The sequence below is a fragment of the Pristiophorus japonicus genome, chromosome 16 (genome assembly GCF_044704955.1).
Source record: "Pristiophorus japonicus isolate sPriJap1 chromosome 16, sPriJap1.hap1, whole genome shotgun sequence".
NCBI lineage: Eukaryota > Metazoa > Chordata > Chondrichthyes > Pristiophoridae > Pristiophorus > Pristiophorus japonicus.
In genome coordinates this window covers 79,628,196-79,638,094 of record NC_091992.1, presented here as the reverse complement: position 1 = coordinate 79,638,094, position 9,899 = coordinate 79,628,196, and the positions used below count along the sequence as shown (strand labels likewise).

The 9,899-nt window shown below is 43.9% G+C and overlaps 1 protein-coding gene across 5 annotated transcripts in view; it reads right to left on the bottom strand.

The window, feature by feature from the left end:
• Nucleotides 1-1,469: 1,469 nt before the first annotated feature.
• The window catches only part of tmem94 (transmembrane protein 94), a 168,550-nt gene continuing 160,120 nt past the window's right edge, over nt 1,470-9,899 (bottom strand). For all 5 annotated transcript variants that reach the window (XM_070857485.1, XM_070857484.1, XM_070857482.1 and 2 more), the window contains one exon: nt 1,470-7,349. In XM_070857485.1, the coding sequence (XP_070713586.1) occupies nt 7,277-7,349 (73 nt within the window). In that variant the 3' untranslated portion in view covers nt 1,470-7,276. The remainder of the gene's footprint in view (nt 7,350-9,899) is intronic.

Here is a 9,899-nt window from a genome sequence, read left to right as displayed (position 1 = left end):
TTACAAGCTTACAGACATTACAACTTGCTGTACCTGCATACTAACTTTTTGTGTTTCATGCACAAGGGTCCCCAGGTCTTTCTGTACTGCAGCATTTTGCAATTTTTCTCCATTTAAATTATAATTTGCTTTTTTATTATTTCTGCCAAAGTGGATAACCTCCATTTTCCCACATTATACAAATTTTTGCCCACTCACTTAGCCTGTCTATAATCCCTTTGCAGATTTTTTGTGTCCTCCTCACAATTTGCTTTCCCACCCATCTTTGTATCATCAGCAAACTTGGCTTCTCTCTCATTATTATTTTTTAGTCGTCCTTTGCTGGTTGCTAAACATTTCTCAATCCTCTGGCCTTCCACTATTCTACATATAAACCACCCAATCCCTTAGATTAGATTCCAGCCTGTAACCCACTCCCGGATATCCATTATTCTATTATATAAATCACCTGAACCCCTCGATTAGATTCCAGCCTGTAACTTACTCCCCGGTATCCGTTAATATATATATAATATATAAATAAACCACTTGAACCCCTTGATTAGAATCCAGCCTATAACTAATTCATAGTTATCCATTATTCTAAATATAATTCACTGAATCCCCTTAATTTTTTTAAAATAGAGAAATCAAGGTGCAAGTCCATGGTGTCAATAAAAGGCTTGCATCAATGATCTCATGTAATGACCTCCTGGTTTCATGTGCCATGTGGGGGAGGTGGTGGGCAGAGATTTGGTTGTTCCCAATAGGGAGGGAATTGATACATGAATTTGTCTAGTGGACCACGTCCCAGAGCAACGGTGCGTATGCCTGGAAGCATGAGCTGTTCCATTTACTCCAATGCTCTCCTGGCCAGCCTCCCACTTACCACCCTCCATAAACTTGAAGTCATCAAAAACTCAGCTGCCCGTGTCCTAACATGCACTAAGTCCCAACATGCACTAAGTCCCGTTCACCCATCATCCCTGAGCTCACCGACATTGGCTCCCAAGACCAACAACGCCCCCCCCCCAAAAAAAATTCTCATCCTTGTGTTGAAATCCCTCCACGGCTTCGTCCCTCCCTCTCTGTAACTTCTTCTCTGCCAGGTTCATTATGGAAACACACTGGCAGACGCAATCCAAGCTGCCTGGGGTCATGAACAGAGAGTATACAGCAGGAACTGCTTCGGGTGAGAATGGCCTGCATCTGTATTCAGTGGATTTCCGAGCCCATTCTACTGTAAGCAGGCTGCAGTAAGCACTGTTGATTCACGAATGTGCCTTTTTACAGCCTAGGTCATCTTAAAATGCTACAGAAATGTCATTTATTGGAAGGACTTCTTTGCAACCAGATCATCATGCTGGAGCCCAGTTAGCCTCAGCAGCAGGGCTCAAAGTCGTTCTCAGAACAACTTGCATTTTTATAGTAAAACGTCCCAAAGCACTTCACGGGAGCATTATCAAACAAAACTGAGCCAGATATGTGGACGTTTGACCAAAAGCTTGGTCAATGAAGTAGTTTCTGAGGAGTGTCTTAAAGTGTGAGAGAGGTGGTGAGGTTCAGGGAGGAAATTCCAGAACTTGGTGCCTAAGCAGTGCATGGAATGATGCAAACTGGGGACTCGCAAGTGGCCAGAATTGGAGCAACACAGATAGGGCCGAGGTATTTGAAAACAAGGCTGAGAATTTTAACATTGACGCGTTTCCAGACCGGGAGCCAATGTAGTTCAGCGAGCACAGGGGTGATGGGTGACAGCACCTCATACTGCCACGTCAGCCATTGCAAGGGTTAATGGTTGTGTTTTCAGGCCTCTCTTATGCCCGTGAAGAACAGACTGGCTGTATGGCATTGTAGTAGGTCACAACGTTTATGATTAAGAGACCGGTGTAGCCCCAGGAATATCATATTAATGAGCTTCGGAATCAGGGTTCTGGGATGAACAAGTTGTGACTGAAGGGCTGAGCCAAGGCAAACTGCCATGCTGACCAACAGGAGATCAAACACTACAAAGATGCTATTTATTGCCATCGCAATTTGTTTTACAAGTTACAAGCTTCGATCATTGTAAAAATCATAAACAAAACAGTGCAACATTATTAAATATCTCTAAACATTTTACACAATGTACATCATTTATAAAATGCTACTGAATCAGGTTTGTTTGTGCGGCGTTACTGCATTATTGGGGCTGGCTGGCGGCCACTGCCCATCATTTTCAAACTGAAGCCTCGGCGCCCCCACCAGGATATGGCTGGCACTTTCCTTCATGAAAAACCATTGCCAGGCCGTGCAAATTCAACTTAATGTGGCTCGCAAATCCCGCTGCGATTGGATTTGATATGGCAGCATACTAATGGCCAATCCCAACTTCGGAAAATGATGGCGGGAAACAAGGAGTTTGGATGCAACCTTTTTGGGGGTGTTTTACAAAACGGAACAATTCTGCAGGCAGGTCGGCCTTGAAAAGAGAACGCCACCTTCATTATAACTGGAGGGCAGTTTGAAGATTCATATTTGAGTATTGAAGACCCACCCAAAGACAAACCCTTGGATTTATTGAGCTCGTCTCCCTCAGACTGATCATAATTGGGGAGAGGGGGAAGATAGGCTTTATTTGGAAGGATAACAGATAGGTAAATTGCAGCCCTGATCTGTAGTTATCTTTCGAGCAGTTCATTAGTGTGCAAAGCTACAAACCCAACTCGATGCCGCGATCCAATGGGATGAGCACTTCAATGATACGGTGTAAAAGGCAGACAAACCAGACAACACATTCAAAAAATGAAAGTTAGAAATAACGTTAGTGATGTTCCGTCACTAGCACTTCATACAATATTTACAAACCATCCACGGTGCATCAATATTTACTCCATTTTGACTCATTCAAATCTAACAATGGGCATCAAAAACAACTGGACATGGGGATTTGAACCGACACCTAGTTTCAGCATCCAAACTCTTCCGGGGATACTGCACCATCCCATACCAGGCATACACTGTCATTAATTCCAGCGGCAATCATTTGGAACCATAGCTCACAATGGCACCAACACATTCTTCAAATAATGATACACACACTCACGGGAAGAGGCAATGGAGAAAACAGGGTGGGGCAATACAGAACGGAATTGACATTTGTGTGTGTGTGTGAGAGAGAGAGACTGCAAGAGATGAGCAGCACCTCAATGTACTGTTTACCACAGAATTTCACCTCAAAGGAAAGCCAGCTGCTGATAGTTTAAACCAAGTGCTCTGTATAGTTTGACACAAAAGAGTCCAGCAGTGAACAACTTTTCAACGTATGCAGTATAAAGCAAGGCGGAGCTGCATTTTCACTTGGAAGGCGGGTTCAAAATCCTGGTTAGCCGACAGAAGTTTTAAAATATGGCGCACAAAAACTTTCGAACGCTATTTTTCACCTTTGCCTCTGGGCCAGGTATAATCTGACTGCGATAAAACAGCATATCATCCCCTTGTATAAAAACATTAAAAACAATTTTTACAAAATCTATTTTCATGACAAGTTATGGCATTTTTTTTTAATGGACATGCGGATATATAATTTTCAAAAGGGCAGTCGCAGGAGCTCACTTCTTCACCGTTGCTCTTTGCTGTGACCAACAGAGAGGTCTGACTATTCTCCAGTTGGGGTCACTATACGAGAGAGAATGCCCAGCTGCTTAGTGGCAGCACAGTACATTGCAACGTCAATAAGCTGCACCAAGGGAAGGAGTGGATGAAGGCCTGCAAAAAAAAAACCCGGAGGGGAATGGAGAGGGTTCATCCCGAGCTGGCCATACAACTCTGAACTAGCTTCAAAATGCCATCAATGGAAGCTGGAAACGGGCCAGAGATGGTGCAGGGACACAGAGGGAAGGAAACACAAAGACTTCTAACAAACTAACATTTTGTTGCATAGTTTAAAAAACAAAATGGTATTAAGACACTAATTTGCAAGAGACTTGTATTTATAACGAGGCACTTGAGCCGGATTATACTTATGGGCATACCTCAATCTGGCTGCTGGTGTACCAGTTAAAAGCTCTGCTGGGACTGCCACCAGAATCTGTACATCAGCAGGCCCACCCAGCTTTGAGCAAAAGGCTTTGCCATTTCCAAGCCAGCTTACACTGTTGAGGCAGTGCAGGCACAGGGAGCGTCCCACTTCAGGAGAGTGGAGACCTGCCGGGATTCCATCACATGCACGGCCCATTGATGGCAGAGTGCACTGCAGCGGGTAACAACTACCTAAGGCTGTCAATGTTATTCTCGAGTGGGTTACCGGTCATGCCCATCCCCCAATAGGCAATCATTTGTTCCTGCATGCCTCCTTCCCTCCTCTCTCTTCACATGTACAGCACCTCACCTCCCTTGTGTGGTCAGAGGCCACCTTTGATCCAAGCTAAACATCGGCAGTTTGGATGCTTGACAATATTGTCTTGGCTCATTGCGAAGAGCAGGTGAGTTACTCCCGATGTGGTGGACAATATTTATCCCTCAATCAACATAAAAAACACAGATTATCTGGTCATTATCACATTGCTGTTTGTGGGAGCTTGCTGTGTGCAGGTTGGCTGCTTGGTTTCCCACATTACAACAGTGACTACACTCCAAAAATACTTCATTGGCTGTGGAGTGCTTTGAGACGTCCGGTGGTCATGAAAGGCGCCATATAAATGCAAGTCTTTCTCCGTAACGAGGGGGTCTACATGGAGCTCTGTCTCAGTGCCCAGCGTCATGAACAAATCATCCAGCAAAAGGGGCTGGGCTGAAGCGAGGTGCTGAGGGGATTGCTTTCTGTAAGTATAATCTGCCGGGTGTTTTACGTCATGAAAACAGCGGAAAGTGTTTATTATTTGAAGTATTTTATTTGCTCCTGCCAAAGCTGCTTTGCTCGTTGAACCCGATCTTTTTCCCCACAGCTGTTTTCACGACCCAAAACAGCTGGAATCAGAATGCCTACGAGAAGGATCAGAACTCCCTCGCACTGCCATAAAGGGGCAGAAGGGGAAAAAGTTAGGCTTCAAAATTAATTGAAACACTTCAAGGCATGTAGATAACATGACAAAATGTCATACTAAGCACACACTGGATCTGAATATAAAACCTGCGTGAATTCTGTCGCAGGACTGTCACATAGAATAGCCTCACAATCAAAGAATGCCTGCCACCAGTCACAGTGAATTACGAGCGTAATAGCATGATGATGCTCTTGGGATGAGTGGATGTGGTTTTTCAATAAAACATGATCTTCTATAATTACTGAATTAAAGAGCTTTGTGAGAGACAATTTGGCACGTGTGTGTGGACTTGTACAGGCACGAGGTTAAAACAGGCATCTGCTGAGCAGGCAGTGTATGCTCCCATCTCTGTTAACCTCTACTGCTTTCATCACCATGCCCTGTTGGATTCAAAACACTTAGTGGAATTGGCTGACTACAGTACACATTGGGTAGAAGTCATATTTCATACACATGATCAGTGTATGCCGTTAATGTCAACTCCTGCATTTGTACCATTTTGCACGCTATATTGCTGCTAAATCCTATCTCCTTTGAAATGGAGGAGTCCGTAGCACAGTGTAATAAGCTATGCGGGTGATGGAGACAAAGTGCAAAACCTCCCACATGCGAAGTGTACACCTCCTATTGGCACATGCAGCGCTGTGACATCTTTTACACCGTGCTCACTATCGACATGATTCTTTCTGGAAATATAAAATAGTTTGAAACATTAAACAGTCACAAATAAATAGGGGCAAGTGGAAGTCAGAGAGGAAGGGCGATGGTGGGAGGGAAATTTGATCATAATTACAACAGTGTCAGCCCTATCAGACACTGGAGGGCCTTGAACAGTTAGGGACCAAACCAGTACTTGAAGGCGAGGTGTCTGATTTGCAAAGGATTATCGATTATGATGTTACTTGGCCCAAATACCTATTTTACATGAAACATGATCTATTTTATTGTATATTGCGGATCAGAAGCTGTACGCTTTAGATTCTTTACCAATGTGGAGAGGAAGCTTTCCTTCACTTTAAACTAGGGATGTAACAAGGGAAAGATTAAAAAGCTGCAGCACTAATTTGATGTGGTATTCTGACAGGGAGCTGCAATCACTGGACACAAGAGGACGTGTGCAAGATTGGTAAACAAGGATTGGGCCAGTACAGTACTACGATCGATTAGATGCCACACAGATCTGCCAGTAAATACTAGCAATCCAATCAACCTGTAGAGTCAATTCTTTTCCCGGGTATGTTGACAGCACGTGAAGCAGACCAGAAATATCTCATCCAATATATAATAGTTACTTTCGGTAGCATCCACAGTACCCTCTTGCTCCCTCCCAAACAAAATACAATCTGTCTGGCACAGACACACACACACACACAGATACAGACACAGACAGACCTTGTTAGGTGGGTATTCAGGGCTGGGCTTAACATGGCAAATTCTGATCAGAGCCCTGCATCCTGGTGGAGCTACTGATCTAGAGAGATCGTTTAGCCCCACCCAGCATCTGGCAAAAACGCAGAATTGGCCGTGAGTGAAGAGGGGACTCCCTGCTGCTCATTGCTACTGACTTGGCTGGTGTAGGGAAGTCCTAATGGCGGGGAATAATTTAATAATTGGGGATGGAGGAAACTTTGTGACTCCTGTTCTGTAAACACTTTTAATGGTGAAGGGCTTGAAGATATGGGGCTATGATGTCACTGAGTGTTGCCTGGTGCAGTGATTTGGGATTGCAAACCCCCCAAAATCAGAAAAGATGACCCCTATAACCCATCACTTTGGGCAGCTTTCACAATTTACCTGTGAAGGTACAACCAATATTGTATCTCTTGCTGAAGCAGCAGTTCCTCATCCTGTCACTGTGGTGCAACCCCTGGACCACAGCCCAATGGACATGTATGATGAAAAAGAGGTTGCAATGTTAAAATAATACCCTCTCCAATGACTGGAGGTAGGTATTCAGACTTTACACCAGAGTACATCAACTTAAGTCTCTTTTTCCCTTTTGCTTATGCTAATGTGCGTTTCCAGGTACCACTTTTTTTTTGAAGCACCGCGTTCTGTATTGCTGTGCCCCGTGTATCTCTGTCCTAGGGGTATCTGGTTAAAAACCCCTCACTTGGAGAAGCTGGCAATTTCCAGTGCGGTTCTGAAGTCTTCATGCAGTAGTAATCCAGTGCTCGTGGTCCAGCTCTGACTCGATACCTTGACCTAACTGAAGTCGGTCGAGGAACGTCCGCTGCAGTTGTCGGTGTGGCTCTCTAGCACAGGTCATAGCGTCAGAACGGAGAATTCATTCCCAGCTTGGTTTCAAACTGCAGCTTTTGCCTCTTCTGGTAACGGTCTCGCACTCTGAAGAAACAGACGGCAATGGGTGTGTTTTTAAAAAAAAAATCTCTCCCTTGCTTAAATCCTGAATTAATTCAGCCATGGGCTGAATTTAACAAAATTAGATTTTAAATGCGGAATTTAAAAAAAAACTGCACGCGATGCCTTGTGGGCTGAGCAGTCCACAACACTGAACGCAGACCTGCTCCACCCCCCAGAATGGTTACCGAGGCGCCCAAATATCTGCCTGTGGCATGCAAGCACAAAACAGTCTCAGTCTGTGGTGTTAGAGTAATTAAAAATAAGAGAACTACGCACAGGTTTATTTGTCTGGTGTTAACTGCTCACAGCACGGGATGATCATATCCAATTCACACAAGTTAAACACTTAAATGATCAGCAGCACTAACTCACATTGAGAATTTGTCTGAAGCTGAGGATAATATATGGCAGTATAATATTTCCTTTAGTTTCAAGTAGTCCTTCACTCATCACTCCTGCGCTCGCTGACCTACATTGGCACGTGGTCCGGCAACGGTGATTTTAAAATTCTCATCTTCGCGATCAAATCCCTTCGTGGCCTCACCCCTCTCTTTCTCTGCAATCTCCTCCAGCTCTACAACCCTCCGAGATCTCTGCGCTCCTCCAACTCTGGCCTCTTGCACATCCTCCAATTCCTTCGCCCCACCATTGGCGGCCGTGCCTTCAGGCCCGAAGCTCTGAAATTCCCTCCCCACCTCTCTTTCCTCCTTTACGATGCTAATTAGAAAGCTCTTTGACCAAGCTTTTGGTCACTTGTCCTAATGTCTCCTTCCTTTAGCTCGATGTCAGATTATGCTCCTGTGAAGCGCCTTGGGAGGTTTTACTACGTTCAAGGCGCTATATAAATGCAAGTTGTTGTTTGGATGAACATTGGAATTTATTGCCAGTGTTCACCAGTCTTACAAGCTTGTGAAAGAATTACTGCAATTGCCAGCAGCTGTACAACCGCCATTAATTTGACACAAATATACTACTGGTTATCTCAGAGCGTTAACCGCCCAAATGTTGACTGATTTTCCTTCCTACCTTTACATTTTTGGGGTAATTCATTGCTCAAGGCGGGGAAAGGGGAACAATCAGAAGTCTTGCTGCTCTCTGACATGGGCTTCTCTGCTTGGAGCAACATGTGAGTAGCTCCTGACAGAGAACTGCAAAGCAGAGTTGCTGACCGAGGGATGGTGTGTCCCAACTTTTGCTCTTCAAATTGTTTAGAGCTTATTTGTTGTCAGAATGTATATACTGGGACTACACCATTTATGTCTGTGCAAGGATATTTATTCTGGACCTTTTGGAGATGGTTGATGTGATGTGATGTGACACTTGGCAAAACTTTTAACTTTTCACAAAAATAACTTTTTGACTATTGTTGGGTGAGAGGATTTGACAGAATAAGATGAGGGAATGGGAACCTAGAACAAGGGAGAAGACATAACATACCTCAGAATTCTTTTTTTTTTAAAAAAGGGACAGCACTGGCCTCCAGAACAGGATGTGTTCGGGGATATGACCGGGAAGAGTTTGTGATAGAAGATACCACTGCATTATCTCTGCTGTATATAAATCTGTGGTGATCATTTAAAATTAATTCTTGGGATTTGGGCGTTGCTGGCAAGGTCGGCATTTATTGCCCATCCCTAGTTTGATACAACTGACTGGCTAGCTAGGCCACTTAGAAGGCAGTTAAGAGTCAACTAGATTGCTGTGGATCTGGAGTCACATGTAGGCCAGACCGGGTAAGGACGGCAGGTTTCTTTCCCTAAAGGACATTAGTGAACCAGATGGGTTTTTACGACAATCATGGTCACTTTTACTGATGTCAAGCATTTTATTTCCAGATTTTTGAAAACGGAATTCAAATTCTCAAACTATCACTCATGTTCTCTGGATTATTAGTCCAGTAACATAACCACTACACTACCGTACCCACGATCATGTTTCGAATTGTTCGCCTTCTGATCATTCTTGGGTTCGGTTCATTCTTAAAAATATTTTTGGTTAAAGATCACGTGGTAACAAGACTGAGGTACGAGTTCTGAAGGTTTACTGAGCCAGTCAGTCTGTGAGAGATGAACGAACTGTCTCTGGGCTGTATGACTGCATCTGGTAATTCAGTATCCCCATTAACCTGTACCTCCTGTCTCATCACTTTCACAAAATATTCTCAAAATCATAGACAGGACAAAAATGTAAATGTTTTCAATCCTAAAGAAACAGTGAAAGCTATTTTACCTCCATATTAATGAAATGCGACCGAATTTTGAAGAGATTGGTTATGAAAATTGTCTACAGGGAGTATAAATGGCCCAAACTGCAGGACACCGCCAAGGTTCAAACGAGTAAGGGAGAAGAGAATGTAAATTCAGTGGCGATCAATAGCGCTAAACTTGAGTAATGATGAAGGGTCTACGGCCCCAACCATTAACCTTAATACAGGCAATGGGGTGTATCGGCAACATTTACTTCCATAATCAGTTTCAAAGGGGACAAAGAGAAGATTGAGGGAGGTAAGGAGCTATGAAGGGCTGAGGAGCC